At 34.5% G+C, this 20,418-nt stretch overlaps 1 protein-coding gene across 1 annotated transcript in view; it reads right to left on the bottom strand.

Annotated features, from left to right (window-relative positions):
- PKHD1L1 (PKHD1 like 1) overlaps positions 1 to 20,418 on the bottom strand; it is a 157,171-nt gene that overhangs the window by 85,700 nt on the left and 51,053 nt on the right. Inside the window, exons 22-30 of the mRNA XM_023223228.1 lie at positions 18,667 to 18,830; positions 17,253 to 17,425; positions 13,018 to 13,165; positions 11,115 to 11,269; positions 8,800 to 8,922; positions 8,224 to 8,329; positions 4,747 to 4,857; positions 2,091 to 2,255; positions 996 to 1,117 (exon numbers count right to left, since the gene is read on the bottom strand). Coding sequence (XP_023078996.1) covers positions 996 to 1,117; positions 2,091 to 2,255; positions 4,747 to 4,857; positions 8,224 to 8,329; positions 8,800 to 8,922; positions 11,115 to 11,269; positions 13,018 to 13,165; positions 17,253 to 17,425; positions 18,667 to 18,830 — 1,267 coding nt within the window. The remainder of the gene's footprint in view (positions 1 to 995; positions 1,118 to 2,090; positions 2,256 to 4,746; positions 4,858 to 8,223; positions 8,330 to 8,799; positions 8,923 to 11,114; positions 11,270 to 13,017; positions 13,166 to 17,252; positions 17,426 to 18,666; positions 18,831 to 20,418) is intronic.

The following is a 20,418-nucleotide window of genomic DNA, read 5'->3' as shown; positions in this document are numbered from 1 at the left end:
ATTTGTTCTGCTACATTTTTTTAAAAAGTCAGTGGCAGTATTCATTACATTTTGATATGTAATAAGGAAACCAGAGTCTTAGTTTAAATTTAAAAACTATGCTTTAAAAATAAAGAACAATGATTGATTCTAAGATACAATATTCCACAGAGAACTTCAATTTTTTTATGAAACTGAAAATGTAATACATTTAAACTAAAACTTTAACACATTTAAAAATGTATTCCTGGCTGGGAGCAGTGGCTCACACGTGTAATCCCAGCACTTTGGGAGGCTGAGGAGGGGGTGGATCATGAAGTCAAGAGATCGAGACCATCCTGGCCAATATGGTGAAACCCCATCTCTACTAAAAATACAAAAATTAGCTGGGCGTGGTGGTGCATGCCTGTAGTGCCAGCTACTGGGGAGGCTGAGGCAGGAGAATCGCTCTAACCCGGCAGGCGGAGGTTGCAGTGAGCTGAGATGTGCCATTGCACTACAGCCTGGTGACAAAGCGAGACTTTGTCTCAAAAAAAAAAAGAAAAAGTATTATTTTTTGAAAACTATTAATTTCTAGATTTATTTTCCTGAAATCTTTAGACTACTAATTTTTTTCATCCTTAAATTTACATGGTAAACTCTCATTCATGCTCAAATTCTGATGGGACATCAACTTTTCTGTGAAACTGTTTCTGACAACCTCTCTCCACTGTGTTTTATGTTTCCTTTGTTACTACTTCTATTAATTCAAATGAAATACATTGTTTAATATTAGCTTATGTGTCTCTGTCTCTTTTCTTCATGATTTTAAGTGTCTTGAATGTGGATATAATATTTTGTCTTTGAATCTTAGTGGAAAGATGTGGAAGAAAGAAGTTTTAAGGAGCATAATAGAAACCCTGCAGTTCCTACGTAAATAGACCACTCGTTTCACCACTCCACTCCCCAAACTGAGATGTCTCCTAATTTATAAGATTTCAGACTTAGGAAAAAATGACTGAAATCAGAGGTCTTACTTTTGGTGTCCTGCAGGTTATCCTATTCAAATCCCCTTCAATCACATTGCAGGTTGCATTTCCAACTAATACCTTTGAATTTTCATTAAAGCCAAATCCAGATAAAGTCAGTAGAGTACCACCTTCATAAGAAAAGCAAACAAAAACAACAACAAAACCAGTTCAACTATAACAAAAAGAAATGTTAATAACAGCTAACTCATTAGAGAATTGTCTAATTATCCAAGAGATGGACTGGCCAGTAGATCAAGGACCAGACTTGAGATGAGTACAATCACCACCACACACCTGAGCCTGGGTGCTGATGCTTGGAACCATAAAGGAGCTGGGCTAAGTGATTTAAGGAAATCACATAGATTTGCAACACACATTTGCTTTGGGGCATTGGCAGCAGCATCTGCTATTTTTCACAGTGCCTTCATCCTACAAAAATTTATGCTGCTTCTATTCACTCAACCATTCTGTGGGTGGAAGAGGAGAGTGAATTGAGACTCTCGCCAAATCTCAAATTTTAATACTTCTAAGTAAAAGGAAAACTAAACTTTAAAAATAAGCGATGAAATAATGTAAAATAAAAGCATACCAAAAGGATCAAAACCAAAGCACAAAACCGTAAACTACGCCTGGTAAAAAAACCAACAAACGTACAAAGGAAATGAAGCAGGACAGGAAAAATGTATTATGTTCTTTCCATCCTCTGTGTTAGCCCTCCTTTCCCCAGTTTGTTCCCAGAACTTTTTCTGGGTCAAGGAGCTCCACTGAGACTGTGGTTACAAATGAAGCAGCTGGTAAGCAGAATAATAACTAATAAATCTTATCTTGACATAATTGATGTGCTTGTTATAGAAACATGTAATAATTGATGATATTAATTCAATAACCTAAGATGTAAGTATAAGCAGCACCCCGACTTGCGCTTTGTAAGAAACAAAAGAATTAGTCGGCCATTTAATCACTGGGCCTTCTCAAAGGAGACTCTCCTTTGTTCTACAGGAGGAAGCTTTGGGCTCCTCTCCCTTCACCCTGTACTAGAAAGAGCACATTGAACTGATGGAAATGCATGCAATTTTCTCTGTTTAAACCATTAATCATTACCTGCTATGCTTCCAGAATCAGGCCAGATATGTGAGATCTGACTCTGATAAACAAAGTAGAACTGTTCACCCCCTACATTCTGTGCTAGTCCAACATCAGCTATGGACACAGCAACTGGGGCGTGTCCAGCACTTCCATTCAGAATCTGGCACTTGATCTCTTTTTCTTGTGAAAAAAAGAAAAATATGAAGAAAATGGTAAATCAAATGGTTTTATGAGATAAAAGTTATGCTTGCAAATACTAACATTGGCATTCATTTTTAGATCTCAAGAAGCGTATCCAAAGAAAACGAATCATGTATTAATGGGTGGGGGAATCTTAAGAGGAATGATCCTTACAAACTACCTGAGGCTATGAATCAAACACTCCTAGAAAATAGGTAAACCAAGAATGAAAGGAAAGTAAACAATCTACTTCTGATGCTACTGTACCCAAAACAGGCTACTGTCATAATTTTTTTAAAAGCTAGTTTATTAAGCTCATTTATTTTAATAATTCTAAAATTTTTGGTCAGATATATTATGTCCAAAATTGTGCAAAATACCAGGTTTTATCAGCAAAGATGATCAAAAACTAAATGAAGGGCAGGCGCGGGGGTCCACGACTGTAATGCCAGCACTTTAGAAGGCTGAGGCGGGTGGATCACGTGAGGTCAGGAGTTCGAGACCAGCTTGGCCAACATGGTGAAACCCCTATCTCTACTAAAAATACAAAAAATAGCCGGGTATGGTAGCAGACACCTGTAATCCCAGCTGCTTGGGAGGCTGAGGCAGGAGAATCACTTGAACCCGGGAGTCGGAGGTTGCAGTGAGTCGAGATCATGCCACTACTGCAGCCTGGGCAACAGAGTGAGAGTCCATCTCAAAACAAAACAAAACAGAAACAAACAAAAAAACACCAAAAACAAAACCAAAAAAATGAAAACTTTGTTTTTACTTTTTTTTTTTTTTTTTTGAAAAGTGACCATTTAATTCCTCAGCAGAGACATATGTATGAAAACATAATTTCTATCACTGGTGATAGGAGAATTTTATATTAAGGATTTCATGAGTTGGGAAGAGTAATTTTTTTCTCTCTTTTTAAAAATTATACTTTAAGCTCTGGGATACATGTGCAGAAACATGCAATTTTGTTACATAGGTAACCACGTGTCATGAGGTTTTGCTGCACCCATCAACGTGTCACCTACATTAGGCATTTCTCCTAATGCTATCTCTCCCCTAGCCCCCTATCCCTCAACAGGCCCTGGTGTGTAATGTTCCCCTCCTTGTGTCCATATGTTCTCATTGTTCAACTCCCACTTATAAGTGAGAACATGCAGTGTTTCATTTTCTGTTCTTCTGTTAGTTTACTGAGAATGATGGTTTCCAGCTTCATCCATGTTCTTGCAAAGGGCATGAACTCATGCTTTTTTATGCCTGCATAGTGTTCCATGCTATATGTGCCACATTTTCTTTTCCTTTTTTTTTTTAATTATTATTATTATACTTTAAGTTCTAGGGTACATGTGCATAACGTGCAGGTTTGTTACATATGTATACTTGTGCCATGTTGGTGTGCTGCACCCATCAACTCGTCAGCACCCATCAATTCGTCATTTATATCAGGTATAACTCCCCAATGCAATCCCTCCCCCCTCCCCCCCCATGATAGGCCCCGATGTGTGATGTTCCCCTTCCCGAGTCCAAGTGATGTCATTGTTCAGTTCCCACCTATGAGTGAGAACATGCGGTGTTTGGTTTTCTGTTCTTGTGATAGTTTGCTAAGAATGATGGTTTCCAGCTGCATCCATGTCCCTACAAAGGACACAAACTCATCCTTTTTTATGGCTGCATAATATTCCATGGTGTATATGTGCCACATTTTCTTAATCCAGTCTGTCACAGATGGACATTTGGGTTGATTCCAAGACTTTGCTATTGTGAATAGTGCCGCAATAAACATACGTGTGCATGTGTCTTTAGACACATTTCTTTTTCTTTAGAACACCAATAATACAGGTGCAGTATTGACTATTAGAGCTTAACAATGCATAAAAGATCTAAATTAAAAACAACAGAAAGGATTTGGTAAATGAATTTACCTATGTAATTTCAATGGATTTAAGTCAAGAAAAATCTCCTAGAATTATGAAAGACAACTTTTAGGGAAATAAATAACTATTGCCTTCACTATTTCAAGAGGTAAAAAAAAGTGAATGATCTTTAAATTCTACATTAATGGAGAGAGGTTCAGTGGGACTGGAAGTCCCACTGATGGCCACGTCCTCTTCCTGTATGGCATTGTCAAAACGTGGGCAGACAGGACCATGGAACACTAGAGAAGCATTTCATACATTTTTGCATCCCAGAGACACACTGATGCAAAAAAGATTTCATGTAACCTCCAAATGAAGGGGAAAAAAGGATAAAATTAAACTGTTACAGGATAAAGACACTGCACAACAGTGAAATAGTCTGTGGTCATAATTAAAGATTTAAAAGATAAGGCATTATATAGATCAGGTTACCAATTTCATAACCCCATAGGGATAATGATAATTGTAATAATGGATCATGATAATTGTACATGATCAAGTAATTGTGATACTGCTCTTTGATTCCACTTTATCTTAGATAAGAACAATAAGACTTAACAGTTTTTATAAGGACCTACCATCCACAGAAAGAAGAGAACAACCTACTGGTCCAACTGAGACTGATACAGCTGAACTAGGAGAAAATCCAGAACCCACTATGGTTAGAATTGTGCCTTCTTCATAGGACCCTAAAAATGATCAATTTAAATAACAATATTAATATCTGTTATTATGAAATCAGACATTTCTCAGATAAAAATAAGTCTGTCTTCAAAAGATATAAACAGTAAGCCTAATAGGCAAGCAGGGAGAAAAATCCACATTTATTTGTCAATGGTATTTTATTTCCATTATTTCCATTGAATTATTCCACGTATGTTCATATTTTGAATCTGTGTGTTGACAGAGACTAGTGGAAAGAATTATCTGACCGAAAATATGGCATAAGATAAAGAAACAAATTATTCTCATAATAAAGAAATTACGTAGACATCTCTATATGGTAACTTAGTATATGACAGACTTGCCATTGCAAATTTATGAGGAAAGGATAAATCACACAATTAGTGGTATGGACACTTCCCATTTGAAAAGAAAATAAGATTCCTCTGTTTAGGGTGATATACATCCCAAAATGCCTGGGACAGTTCTGGTTTACACCTGTGTTCCAGCGTCTTAAACTTCAGATTTTTCCATTCCCTCTTAAAAGTGTCCAGGCTTGATCAACAAATTATAGATAGATTAGATAGATAGATATTACATATCCATCTTTAACAAATCATATATATAATACATACATGATCACCCTACTTATGTAACACCATGCACAATATAGATTCTACATAGATTTAAATAGCTAAGAACAAAAAATAAAATGCAAATTTTTAGAAATAAATATAATCAAATATCTTGATGACTTTGAGGTAGAGACAGATTTCTTGAATATGATACATGAAGCCATGGGATCGACCATAATGGAATAAATAAATAAAATAGAATAAATAAGTGGCTTAAATGTTTTCATAAACAAGAACTAAACCACAGCACAGGCAATATACTGAGAGAAGCCATGTGCAAAGGATTGGTAAACATAAAATATAGTAAATGGTTACAAGTAAATTTTAAAAGAGAATTCAATAAAAAAGGGAAAAACGATGCTAAACACTTTGCAGAAAAAATAATCTGAATGTCCAAGAAACATATGAGAAGGTGGTCATGTGCATTACTAATAAAGGAACAGAAAAAACGTTTTAAAAGTGATAACTTTTACCCATTGGAATAGTTAAAATTAGGAAGTCGATCACTTCCAATATTGGAAAGGATATAGGGGATATGCTGCTATTATATTTGCTGGTAGTATAGCCACTTGGAAGAGCAATTTGGTCATCTAGTAAACTGAATACTCATCCAACCAGTTGTTATCCAATTATACCATGTCTTGGTATATATCCTAAAGTAGCTCTAACACGTATGCCATCGGAGGTTTGTACAAGAAAGTTCAGTATAGTCTTATTGGTAAAAGTGAAAACTTGTAAACAATCTAAATGTCCATCAATAGAGGAACAAGGTAAGTTGGTGCACTCATGAAATACTTTATTTATTTATTTATTTTTGAGACAGAGTCTCCCTCTGTTGCCCAGGCTGGAGTGCAGTGGCCAGATCTCAGCTCACTGCAAGCTCCGCCTCCTGGGTTTACTCCATTCTCCTGCCTCAGCCACCCGAGTAGCTGAGACTACAGGCGCCCGTCACCTCGCCCGGCTAGTTTTTTGTATTTTTAGTAGAGACAGGGGTTCACCGTGTTAGCCAGGATGGTCTCGATCTCCTGACCTCGTGATCCGCCCGTCTCAGCCTCCCAAAGTGCTGGGATTACAGGCTTGAGCCACCGCGCCCGGCCTGAAATACTTTAACGTGATGGGTTAGGTGTACATAAAACCACATAAATATATCTCAAAATGAATTCTAAATGACAAAAGAAATATGCAAAATAATATTTACATTGTAATATTTCATTTGTAAGCTTACAAAACTGGTAAAATGACCATATATGTGTGTGTGCTATATACAAAAGGTATTTAAAGCGTCATGGAAGAATACACACACAGTAATTAATCACTGTGATTGCCCCTCGAGAGTTATGTAGGGGACTAGGTCTAGAGATGGTGCTTAAAGAGAAATTTAGCTGTTCCTATAATATTTCTTTCTTAAATTGTTGATTGGAAGTAAATATGACAAAATTTTAACAGCTGTTAATTTTCAGTGAAGAGTATGTATATTTTTGTAGTTTTCTTTATGCTTATATTTTCACAATTTTAAAAATGATCCAAATGTGGCAAAAGGCAATTCAGATTCCTATATTGGGTAAGAAATCGTTTCTCAGGAAGTGCATGTAAAAGTGGGAATTCAACCATCCTGGCCAACGTGGTAAAACTCTGTCTCTACTAAAAATACAAAAAGTATCCAGGCATGGTAGTGGGCACCTGTAGTCCCAGTTATTAGGGAGGCTGAGCAGGAGAATCGCTTGAAACCGGAAGGTGGAGGTTGCAGTGAGGCAAGATCGCACCACTGCACCCCAGCCTGGTGACAGAGCAAGACTCAGTTTCAAAAAAAAAAGTGGGAATTCATTATAAAATGCAAGAGTGGATATAAACATAAGGATACCAAAGGACTATAACCAAATTAAAGTTCATTAAATCCTTATTCTTGAGAGTTTTAACCCCATGTAACCTGAATTATCCCAAAGTTAGTATCATCACTATTTTTAAAAGTCTGAAAACTATATTCTTTCAACATAAAAATGCAATATTTTTAAATTTTTAATAATTTTTAGGAGGTACCACTATAAAATTAGTTGGTGAGTTTTCCTACTATCCATCAAGATTAAATATGTAACTATAGCATCTGAGTTTATTGTTCTGATTGAAAAAAAGCCATCCCTTACTATCCTTATTCCTGCTGTTTTATTTCAGTCCTTAGTTGCTCAGACACAAAGCATAATCACATTTTTGAGGCAGTAACATATTATGAAGAAATGGTATAATGTGTTCCTTAGATTGAGTTCCTGGCAATAATTTTTATATCTCTTATTCTCAAATCTAGAACACGATCACATTCTTTCATGAAACAGCAGATGTCTTGTTACTAGCCTTTTAATACTAACTCTCCTAGACGAAGAGGTCTCATAGAATAAAAGACTCCACTTAATACCTGAGCTGGTACAGTTGAACAAAAGTGCCTCAGTGTCCAAGTGAAATTTTAAAGACTGAGTCTAACTGGTGAAACTAGAGAAGTTTAAGATTAGTAAATCCTCTACTTCAAAGGCAAGATTTCAGCTTCAAAAGAAATAGTTTTTTTCAAAAATAAATAATGAGTGCCCTTTCCACAGCTTTTTTCTCTGATAGGATTTTTAATTTTCACAATGTAGAACTGTTTGCTTGCTTTAGCTAACAGTATAACAGTGATACTAGTATAAACACAGTTTTAAAAGTCATTATCAGAGTTTACATTTTGCTGGTTATCTTTCACACCCTAGTATAGGTTAAAAATCAGGAACTTACCTTGAGAAGGGCTTGTCGCCAAGACTAGGGGAGTAATGTCGGAATTCCATGTAAATCCACAGTCACCTGAACATTTAGCTGGAATTCCATTGACATAGACTTCAACCTTCAGATAAAGAAACAAGAAGCTAGGAAACAGAGGCAAAGAGGCAGCAGTAGTATATGAATAGGTTTTTAACAAAAGCATTGGAATTTTGTTGATTTGCTTGTTTGTTTACTGAAATTAGTTTATATTTTTTCTACTTTGATATTTCATTCAATCTTGCCCTTGTGAAAGTGACCTAATGTCTTTACAGTTTAATTTCTTCATCTTTACATCACCGCTGTAAAGATTGAATGAAAGACTCTATTTTCAAATTCTGGCATAGTAGAGCTAAAAAATCTACTATTTTATCATAAGGAAGATAATTTTCCCAAAAGTCATAAAATAATATTATCAAGTTGATCAATGTAAACACAAATGTTCCCCTGAAATACAGAAGTCGATCCCCCTGTTTTACCAGGTCTTTAACATATTATAAACTAGTTATACTGCTAAAATTACATCACGCGTCATGAGAAAAGTTTCAAATATACCTGTGGCTGTTGACTGGGTATACGAAGTAGGTCTCCAAGTATGTGTCGTCTGAATAAGCCACCTTCCTTTATCCTTGTGACTGTCATATTAGCCTTTTCTCCAATAATGTTGGAATCATTAATCTATTTTTACACACAATTATTTTATTAGAAAGGTTGTAACAAATATGACCACACTAGTTTTTCATTTTTAATTTCAGCATAGGGCAAAGGCGAATAAAAGTCAAAGGATGCAAAATAAAATTCGAAACCATTGTAGTCACTTTTTTTTAAAGGAAACTCTTCAAAAATGAACATAACCTATCCAAGAAAAAAAATTAAGACCATTACATTATCATACATTGCATCAATTATAACTTGAATTAAAACTAAAATTAACTTGAATGTTTATAATTAAAAATAAATCTAAAGAAAATGAATCTACTAAACTTGATTTTCTCAAAATGTCCTATGCTTTTTCTGAATATGATAACTGATAAATTATTGTTAAATAATTGAAAAACTGAGTCATCTTTCTATCTGAGAGTCAACTTTTCCTTGTATCATTTTTTTACCTTTACCCTGGTTTTTCACCCAGTTTTGGAATTATTTGTTCTTCCAATGGTAAAAATAAAGCCAAGTAAAATCAGTATATACAATTTGTTCTTTACAAAATTCCTCTGCAAATATGGCAACCTTCTGATGTATTCAGGGACTAGCAAAGAGATAGGAGTCTCCATGCTGGGCCATGTGTGAGCCAAATGATATGGAACAGAAATAATGAATAAGCAGAGGAGACTGATCAGAAAAGATGGAAGAGAGTAGATGCACAGACACCAGCAGAGACACCAAGGGCCGTCAGTCACTAGACCTATCTTCATTGTGGAATTTTCTAATCTCAGTTCCCAGCCATGGATTTTTCTAGAATAACTCCCACATTCTTATGACTCTTACTATTTTGCACAACCATACAGACTTGTTTTCTGTTTACACAGTTGTTTTTGCCCCCACTGCCTTATCTTCTCCACTTCCTCTCCTTCCCCAAATGATTTCATAAGTAGAGTTCCACATTTTTTCCACTTTATGTCATGAATTTCTTTCCAGGTGAATATATGTGGGTCTACACATGGCTGCATAGTGTTCACTGTGAAAGTTATATCATTTAAACAATCCTTCTGCTATTGATGGGGATTTAGGTTTCTATGTTTTTACTTTTACAAATAGTGCTTCAGTGACTACCTTTGCACCTATATCATTTCACATTTATCTTATTATTTCAGTAGGATAGAGTTATATAAGTGATAGTGATGAATCAGAAGGTCTCTGTATTAAGATACTGCTAAGTTATCTTCACAAAAGGTTGTCCTTATTTTCGTTCTCACCAACATTGCATAGAAGAAACTATTTCCTTGCACTCTCATCATCACTAGAAAGCATTTTTTTTTTTTTTTTTTTTTTTTTTTTTTGTTTGAGGCTGAGTTTTGCTCTTGTTGCCCAGGCTGGAGTACAATGGCAGTGGCGCGATCTCGGCTCACTGCAATCTCCGCCTCCTGGGTTCAAGCAATTCTCCTGCCTCAGCCTCCCAAGCAGCTGAGATTACAGGCGTGCACTGCCATGTCCAGCTAATTTTGTATTTTTACTAGAAACAGGATTTCACCATGTTGGTCAGGCTCATCTCAAACTCCTGTGATCCACCTGCCTCAGCCTCCCAAAATGCTGGGATTACAGGCATGAGCCACTGTGCTCAGCTGAAAGCATCATCTTTTTAATGTTTGACAATCTAAGTCTCTAGACTCCTCTCCTTCACATACTCTGGGCCTGACTCCTTTCCCCCATTCTCTTCCTCTCTCTAACTAAAGAAAGGTAATTAGATGACAGCCTAAGGTGTTACTCCTTTATAAACTTGGAAAGATCATCTTTATAACCACAGAAGTATCCAAGGCCCCAAAATACACCTCTCGTGGTAGAATGATAGCGAGGCTGATTCTCTCTGGGACCCCCTTAGCATACATCTGGATTCAGTTTGGTTTAGTTCTGAGACTGGCCCTGACTGTGCTCCACCTGCCCCTGTCAAGGGGATTCTAACACACACATTCCTGGACTTTTTTCTAAATGGCATATGGAGTAAAGTACCAACAGCCATTCTCCATGAAAGATAACACTGGGTCAACTTAATTTAGAAAAAACCTTCTCCTTAATTTCCTTTTAAAGAAATTTTAGTTTATGGTTTGCATTTTTATAATATACATAGCCTCCAGTTCTTTTTGGAATAAAACAGGGTCCAAATAAGCAAATAGCACATAGAAGAAAAGAGAAGCCAAGCTAAATGAGGGAACCTGTAGAAGATTCTGCTTTCCACAGGTGCTTCTCCACTTGATGTTCCATGCGTAGCCAGCACATGTTCCCTCTCGTGTAACTGAGACTCTTCCCAATCCTTCCAGACTCTGGAGCACAAACTGCAGATCTGCAGCTGACACAGCAGCAGGAAGGCCTGCACTCACAGAGGGGTGGCAAACAGCAGAAGTCACAATTCACAAACCGGCTGGACGTGGTGGCTCACGCCTGTAATCTCAGCAATTTGGGAGGCCAAGGCGGGTGGGTCACCTGAGGTCAGGAGTTTGAGACCAGCCTGGCCAACATGGTAAAACCCCGTCTTCACTGAAAATACAAAAATTAACTGGGTATGGCGGTGCGTGCCTGTAATCCCAGCTACTTGGGAGGCTGAGGCAGGAGAATCCCTTGAACCCAGGAGGCAGAGGTTGTAGTATCCAAGATCATGCCACTGCACTCCAGCCTTGGTGACAGCGAGACTCCATCTCAAAAAAATAATAGTAATAAAATAAAATAAATTCACAAACCAATTTCATCTTTAAAGTACATGAAATATGTATTATGTATTATCACTTGTAGACTCTATGTCCCCTTCCAGTATAGTAAAAATAAAATTTGCATTCTACTTATGCCAAGAATTTATATATTTCCTGGAAATAAAATATATACAATTTTATCCATTTCAAAATAATAATAGACAATTATTTTTAAAAATTATATGAGTAATGTAACTCAAACTCTGGCCTTGGATTGAATATTTTTAATATCAATTCACAAACATCAAATATCAGTTGATGTTTTCATATCAATTCATTTTGATATTAAAAATAAAATCATTTTAATGTCAGTGTATGTTGAGTGTTAAAATGATCCTTTAATATAAAAATCGATTTTGATTAAATTAATAACAATATTAATTTGTATGTCTTTGAAAATACTGATAACCTGTAAGTCATGAATCTAAAAGAGAAACAAACATTTGAGAATGTCACTGGTATAATGGATAAAGCAGTGATGAAAACATAAAAATGTCATTTGCCCTGAATAGTTTAGCTTCATATTACTGACATACTCTCAATTATGTAAATTATAAGAGAAATACTACTATAAAGGAGTATACCAAAATGTTCATTATAGTTGTCTAGATTAGCCCTGTCCAGCTGATAAATAATGTGAACCACATATTTAATTGTATATTTTCTGGTAGCTATATTTTAGAAAGAAAACAAAACCAGGTAAAATATTTTAAGAGTAATAAATTGCATATAATCTCTTATATTCAAATGTTATATTTTGACATGTGGCACTAGTCACATTTTAAGTGCTCAGTAGCCACATATGACTCATGGCTATCATACTGATTAGTACAGACTTAGATAATTAAATTATAGATGTCTTTTAAAATCATATTCCAATTCTCAATTTTTATATTTTAATATTATTGTTATTGTTTATGGCTATCACAGTAAGTAATGAATGCTTATTTTTTTAAATGCATGTATTATAGAAAGTTTTGACTTATGAAAATCATAATTTCAACTGCCTTTAAAAGTGGCTATAAAAATTGTTATAAATTTTTGCAGACTTTTAAAAATATTATTTGTAAGTGAAAACAATCAAAATAAATGGTGTTAGCTTTGGATGGGTGAATTATTTCCTAATCTATTAAAAAGAAGGATTTGAAACAACGTTGTGATTGCTATTAATTGACCCTTATATGGCATATATTAATATATATGCATATGTGACTTTAATATATCACATATTTACTTATATCTCAAATAAATAATTAATATATTTGCATGTAGCAATAAGTAGTAATTCTCAAATGAAACAACATTTAACACTTTATAACATTATACATATATGTGTATGTATACACCAATATTTTAAACTTTTTTCATATACCTTTGAGAATATGTCCATAAGCTTGAATGTCAAAGCTGCCACTTAGAGGTGGAGATGCAGCTTGAATTCTTTGAATATGAATTTTTGACTCGCCTGGCCAATTATTTCCTCTGTAGACAAACTCGTTCTCTGTCTCATGTGTGATTATCTAATTTCCAAAATAAATATTGATAAAATGATTAAACTTAACAATGGCTTACATGATTTCTATTTAATCATGGTACAATCCTGTGACATGACATAAATGAGCCTCATGTATTCAGGATTCTTCAGAACATTAAGGAGTGTCACATAAATCAACACAGGCCATACCTATACAGCTGCAATAATGAGGCCAAAGTCAACTCAGTCATCTGTGCAGCAATCAGCTGGAACTGCAGTAATACCTCATTAATTCAGAATGCACCTTCCATCACTCAAGGAACAAATATTTATTGAGCAGGCACTCTGTTCAAGGTACAGTGCTAATCACGGCAGAGAGGCAAAGGAGCATGAGATGTGGTCTTGGCTATTCAAAAACTAAAACAATTTTTCAAAAAATACTACATGGGGTCTTGAAAACTTAACCAACAATTTAAGAAAGTTTATGATCTACACAGTGGCTGACCCAGGCTAAAAAAAATACTTGCATAATGTTCAGTGCTGATCAATTGACAAAAGCAGCACATGCTATAGAAATTCATAGATTGTAACCTTAATAGTGAAAATTATATTCTCCTGTTTTTGATCCCTTATAGTTATCTGTTACTACTGTAAAATTTAAAATGATAAGCCTTCTAGCCCAGAGAATGAATAAACATTAGGGCTAAAAGACATAAGCAAGAATGTTCCTAGTAGCTATATTCATAATAGCCCCAAGCTGGAAATAATGCAAAAGTTGTTCAATAGAATGGATAAATTATGGTATATTTATACTATGGAAAATTGTACAGCAACCAAAGAGAATGAAACTACAGTATATGCAATGTGAATCTCACAAAATTAAATGAAAGAAGCTGGATTCAAAGCAGTACACACTGTGTGATTCTATTGATATGAAGTTTAAGAACAATCGAAAATAATTAATGGTAGTAGATGTCAAAAGAGTGGTTATTGGGATAAGGAGTGGGTTTAAGAAAGAAGATATGTTCAAGGAAGATACTTGGGGAGCTAATGATTATCTTGATCTGGGTGTGATTACATGAGTGTATCTACTTTGTAAAAATGTGTTGAATTCAGCAAGGTTATAAGATACAAGATAAACACACAAAAATCATTTACATTTCTATACACAAATAATGAGCATGTGGAAATCGAATTTAAAAACACAAGACCATTTACAACTGCTTGAAGAAAATGAAACACGTATATAAATCTCACAAAATATGTACTAGACCTGAACAGAAAATTGAAAAATGCTGATAAATGCAAATAAATGAAGACCTAAATATGCTGGTGAAGCACAAAGAAGACAAATAAATGGAGAGACATACTGTGTTCATGGATTGGAAGACTCGATATCACAATCGTGTCAATTTTCTCCAAAACAGTCTATAGATTTAATGTAATTATTGTCAAAATACCAGCAAGGTTTTTTTTGTAGACATAAATAATCTTATTTTAAAATTTATATGGGAAGGCACAGGACCTAGAATAGCTAAAACAATTTTGCACAAGAAAAATAAAGTGAGAAGAATCACTCTACTCAATGTTAAGCCTAACTATTCAGATACAATAGACAAGAATGTATGGTGTTGGTGGAAGGACTGACATATAGAACAATGGAAAGAATAGAAAACTCGGAAATATACCCACACAAATACGATTTTTGACAAAGATTCCAATGTAATTAAATGGAAGAAAGATCACCGTTTCAATAAACGGTGCTGAAACAATTGAAGGCATAGGCAAACAAATGAATCTCAACCAAAAATCACATCTTGTATATAAAAATTAACACAAAATGGATCATGCCCTTAAATATAAAATGTAAATTTATAGAATGTTTAGACAAAAATAGAAAAATCCTCAGGACCTAGAGCTAAGTAAGTTCTTAGACTTGAAACCAAAAGCACCATTCAAAAAAGAAAAAAAAATGAGAAATTTGGCCTTATAAAAATGTTCAAACTTTGTTCTGTCAAAGACCTTATGAAGAAGATGAAAAGGCGAGGTACAGTCTGGGAGAAAATATTTGCAAACCACATATCTGACAAAATAATTATACCTAGACATTTCACAGTAGAAGATATGTAGGTGGCAAATAAGTTCATAAAAAGATGTTCAACATCATTAGCCATTAAGGAATATTAATTAAAATGAAAATGAGCCATCACTACACACCCTACCAGAATGCCTAAAATTAAAAATAATGACATCACCAAACACTGGCAAGACTGTGCAGAAACTGGATCATACACTGCTGGTGGGAATCTAAAATGGTGCAACCACTTCATAAAAAAGTATGATAGCTTCTTTAGAAACTATACACATTCTTATCATATGACCCTATAATTGCACTGTTGGGAATTTAACTCAGAAAAAATGGAAACTTATGTCTCACAAAAGCCTATAGATGAATGTTCATAGCAGTTTAATTCATAATAGCCAAAACCAAGAAACAACTCAAATGCCCTGCAACGGGTGAGTAAACAAACTGGTACATCCATAAGAGTAAATACACTCGGTAATCAAAATGAATAAATTAATCAACACAATTTTAATGATCTCAAGGGAATTATGCTGAGTAAAAAAAGCCAGTATCCAAAAGCTACATATTTGTACGATTATATGACATCTGATTCCATTTTTGTAGCATTCTTGAAATGACAAAATTATTGAGAGAATGAATTTGTAGTTGCCATATATAAGCGAGTGCAGGAGGAAGGGAATGAGGGAGGTGGCTGTGACAGCATGGCTACAAAAAGGTAGCACAAGAGATGCTCGTAATAGAGCATGTGACCACTGTTCTGGTGGTGGTCAGATGAATCTACACCTGTGATAAAATTGTATAAGAACTACACAAACACACACACACACACAATCCTGGAAAATTCTGAATAAGGTCAGTGGATTTTATCAGGTCAATTTCCTGGTTATGATATTGTGCTATATTATACAAAAAATTATCATTGGGGAAAAATGGGTAAAGGATATAAAAATAGTTCTGTGTTATTTCTTACAAGTGCATGTGAATCTACAAGTATGTCAAAGTTAAAGTTCTTAAAACAATTTATTGATCTATACATTTAACATATGTGCATATTATTACATGTACCTGTCACTTGAATTTTCATAAAAGGCCACAAAAATCTAAGTCCCATATTCTTCAATGTAACCTTTGATAAATACTTAAAGATAGAGGTTACAATTACCAATTAGTTTACTGAGAAATCTTGAAAAATGGGAGAATTTTGACACAGATGCTTTGAGACTACAAAGCCCTGAATTAGTTATTATATTTTCCAATAGAGCTAAGAGTAAAGCACTGGAAAGCATTTGTAAGATGCTAATCTTGACGATATTAAGAGTAAAACATTGGTCCAGGATGGGATAAAGGCAATTGTTTTGGAGTTTTTATAATTTTTCAGTGATTTTAATCATAAAATTGTTTACTTTGCAAAAAGGTTTCTGCGAGGCTGTAATCCAATTACAATGGTTAATGATTATTTAATCTTTAATCTTGAGCTTATACTTGTTTTTGGTTTGTGGTAGGAAATTATATTAACTCATTGAATATTTTTATAGAAATTAAAGTTTTAAATTTTTCATTATATTTGTAATATTTAATATTATTTATTATAAATGTAAAAAATTGTTCAGGTCCTTCTGGAATTATGAAAAACCACTTCTTTCCTCCCTTGTATAAATTTTCATACAAGCAAAAATAAATGGTGTTTATAACAGAAAACAATTTAAAAGCATAATGCAGAATCTCAACTTTCCTTTCAATAATATCTGTTTAAGGATATTTATTGGAAGAGACCATAACTTCCTCTTTTAAGTCCACAGAGAAAACTCTACTTAAATCTGACTTTGTTTTTTAAGGATATTTTCCCCTGTTTTCCTTTCCATTGACATATTTCTTTAAGAATTTTTTTAATACTTAAAGTCAATCTTCATGCTCCAAATCTTCATATAACCTTAGAATAGTTAATTGTCTTTTCCTATTAAAAGATATTCCATCTGTATATTGGCTATTTAAAAAAATTAAAAATAAAATTCACTACATAAAAAGTAATGCAAAATTCTAGGCTTACCTGCCCAAAGCTCACAGCCATCATGGGTATATTGTAACTGCAGTTGTATGAAGTCATGGTAACAGAATATTGGATTGTCATAGTTGGCCCATTTGTTTTGGTCCGATTCACCTGAAAGTGCTCTAAGAATATTCCTTTATTTGCTAATGCAGGAAGTCTTCTCTTGGGCATTTCTAAAGAATATAAATAAAAATATTAGGTTAGTGTAAACGTAATTGTGGTTTTTGCCATTTAAAAGTCAACCTAATAGAAGATAAAATTGTATTGCTTCTGTTGCTAAAAATAAAATCATCAAATAATAACAACATTGTCTGACATAAAGTATTTAAAATCAACTATTAGAAAGAAGACCTGAAGGCAAGTAGTTTGTGAAGCTTTCTGAACTTTCAGTTTTATATTGTAAAGCTTTATGTCTTTTGACATATGAACCCTATCAAGTAAAAACCAAACATTTAAAAGCGACCAATCCCTGGGTTTCCTCCAGCCTTCTTTGGTTAGTTAGCTTTGTTCTGTTCTAGGTGGTGCTCACTAGGATGTGTGCTTCATGAGAGCAGGACGAGGACTGTGTTCTTCATTGCTCTTTTTTAGTACTTGACACAATACCTGACACATAGTAGGTGCTAAGTGAATATTGTTTAATGAACGACAACATTTATCCCAGCACAATCCATCTGTCTTATACGTGTTCTACCAATCATAATGTAGGTCTGGGGACAGCAGATTCAAAAGGAGTGACAATAAAGTAGTAGCATTTACATTTTTTTAAAAATCAGTTAACTCACTGCCTTGCACTTGAAAGCAGTTCCAAAGAAAAGGATTCTAATGTTCCTCTCAAAAATGGGAAAGTCACTTTTAAGGTGACTGGAGTTAGGTTAATTTTTAAAAGATGGTGGAGTTTAATTTTTATTATTATTGCATCTAACAAATGTCATGTCTATTAACATGACTAGAAACACAATGCTAACACTATTGAAATGAAGGTTTCATTTGTAGTATTATTAATTATCACTTTTAAGTCTGTGAAAAGTTTCAAGTGAATGTTAGTAGACAGATGTCAATCTCAATAGTTGCATTTTGGGAATAGATCTTTCTCATGGTAGTTGGTTTCTCAAAAATAAAACAAAGCAAAACGAAAATGTTTGACATAGTATATTCATCCATAAACAAAATCCTGGACTAGAAAGCAAATTCTTGCTATTGTGAGAAAGTTTTCATTAAGGATTCATTTATCCTTAGAATAACCACCCTGCACTATTCATTACAAAATAAAATCATAATATTATTGAGATAAAAGAATGACTCATTAATATTTAGAGATTAATGTTTCTATCCATACTACAGAATATAAAATTAATTTCCTTGGTAAGATTTTACTATATTTAGATTATGGTAGAGATAAAATGATACAACATACCATCCAATGTTGAGATTGTAGATGTGTGTCCAATGTACAATACATCCACATAGAAGGACTGTGATTCTGATGCTTTCTGTAAACTAATCCTTTGAAGAGAAACATTTGTCCCAGTGTATTTTGTTCTTATGAGATCCAGAAGGTCTATGCAAGTGTAAGTCCAGCTGAAATATGGTTGATTAATTTGTTGTATAGATCAGTGGTAATGTCTAAGCAAATATACTTTAAAAAGCATTAAAATTTCATAGAGTGAAATATTTTTTTTCCCACAAGAAGACCATCAAGGGAGCTTTATTAGCGCAGAAAAGCAGCCATAACAAGGCACAGCAGGCAGAAACTTACAGTGGCAGTAAAAGATTTAGCATTGTATACAAATATAAGCTTTCTTTTATTTGTAGCCTTGTCAGTAGCCATGGGAATGTAAAATAACATTGTGTAACAACAAGTAAGGAAACTAAGGAGCACAGGCATTGGTGTAGAGCACATTGACAAAACAAGACACAAGAATGGAGTCAACAATTTTAGTGAACAATACCAGGCCTAGAACAGTAAGTTCAGTCCACTGCTAAGAAGCAAAACTGGAACTTGATAACACTTCCAGGAAAGTTCCCTGGAGTAGCATTGTTCATTGTTCTAAGTGCTAGACGGGTGTTTTTTGTAGATATAAATGGTTGCACAGTATCTTTTAAATGTAAAACTCAGATTCAGATTTTCCATTAAATCCTAACTGCATTGGAATCCCATAAATTACAGTTAAGCATTAAAGCTATAAGAGTCTGTAACACAGATATAAATATTTCCATTCAAATAATTAAATGTAGTTTAACAAAAATCTTTCATCAACTACCACTGTAGTTGTTACTGACTAGTTTGTTTGGGCACCCTATAGTCCCATTTTCTTCAGGGTTCATAAACTCATCATGGGATCCACCTCTAGCTCATCAAAGATTAGACTACACATATCAGTTTTAGAAAGTTGTATGCAGATGACATTAAGTTAAAGTGCTCTTTAAATTAAAAAAGTATTTAGGGCCTCAAAGTAGAATTGTACAACTAACTATACAATTCTAAAATTTTAAAAACCATAACTTAGAAAATTTGGCATACTGAACAGGACCTTTTATAAGGGAAAAGGAGACTGCAAATGATATCAAAACCGAACTGCACACTGTGCCTTTGTGATTAGATAATTCCATTTTTTTTGAAGAGAAAGGCAGACTGTTTTTAGATTTTAAAACTTGATTTACAACAAACCACTTTTTGGAAGGTTGTAGAACAATTTTGAGAGGTGGCACTTTTAACACCAACAGTGTACTGAAAACAACAAATACTAATACATCTACTTGATCCAGGTGGACTGTCTGACCTATATTAAAGCAGATCTAGAAATATTTGTTAGAGACCGGGTGTGGTGGCTCATGCCTGTAATCCTAGCACTTTGAGAGGCCAAGCTGGGTGGATCACGAGGTCAGGAGTTCAAGACTAACACGGTGAAACCCTGTCTCTAACTAAAAATACAAAAAATTAGCTGGGTGTGGTGGCACACATCTATAATCCCAGCTACTCAGGAGGTTGAGGTAGGAGAATTGCTTGAACCTGGAAGGTGGAGGTTGCAGTGAGCCAAGATCACACCACTGCACTCCAACCTTGGCAACAGAGTAAGACTCTGTTTCAAAAACAAAAAAAGAAAGAAAGAGAGAGAGAGAGAAAGAAAGAAAGAAAGAAAGAAAGAAAGAAAGAAAGAAAGAAAGA

Source organism: Piliocolobus tephrosceles, chromosome 7 (genome assembly GCF_002776525.5).
Source record: "Piliocolobus tephrosceles isolate RC106 chromosome 7, ASM277652v3, whole genome shotgun sequence".
Classification (NCBI taxonomy): domain Eukaryota; kingdom Metazoa; phylum Chordata; class Mammalia; order Primates; family Cercopithecidae; genus Piliocolobus; species Piliocolobus tephrosceles.
Note: the sequence above shows the minus strand (reverse complement) of the source record. Positions and strands in the feature narration are given on the sequence as shown.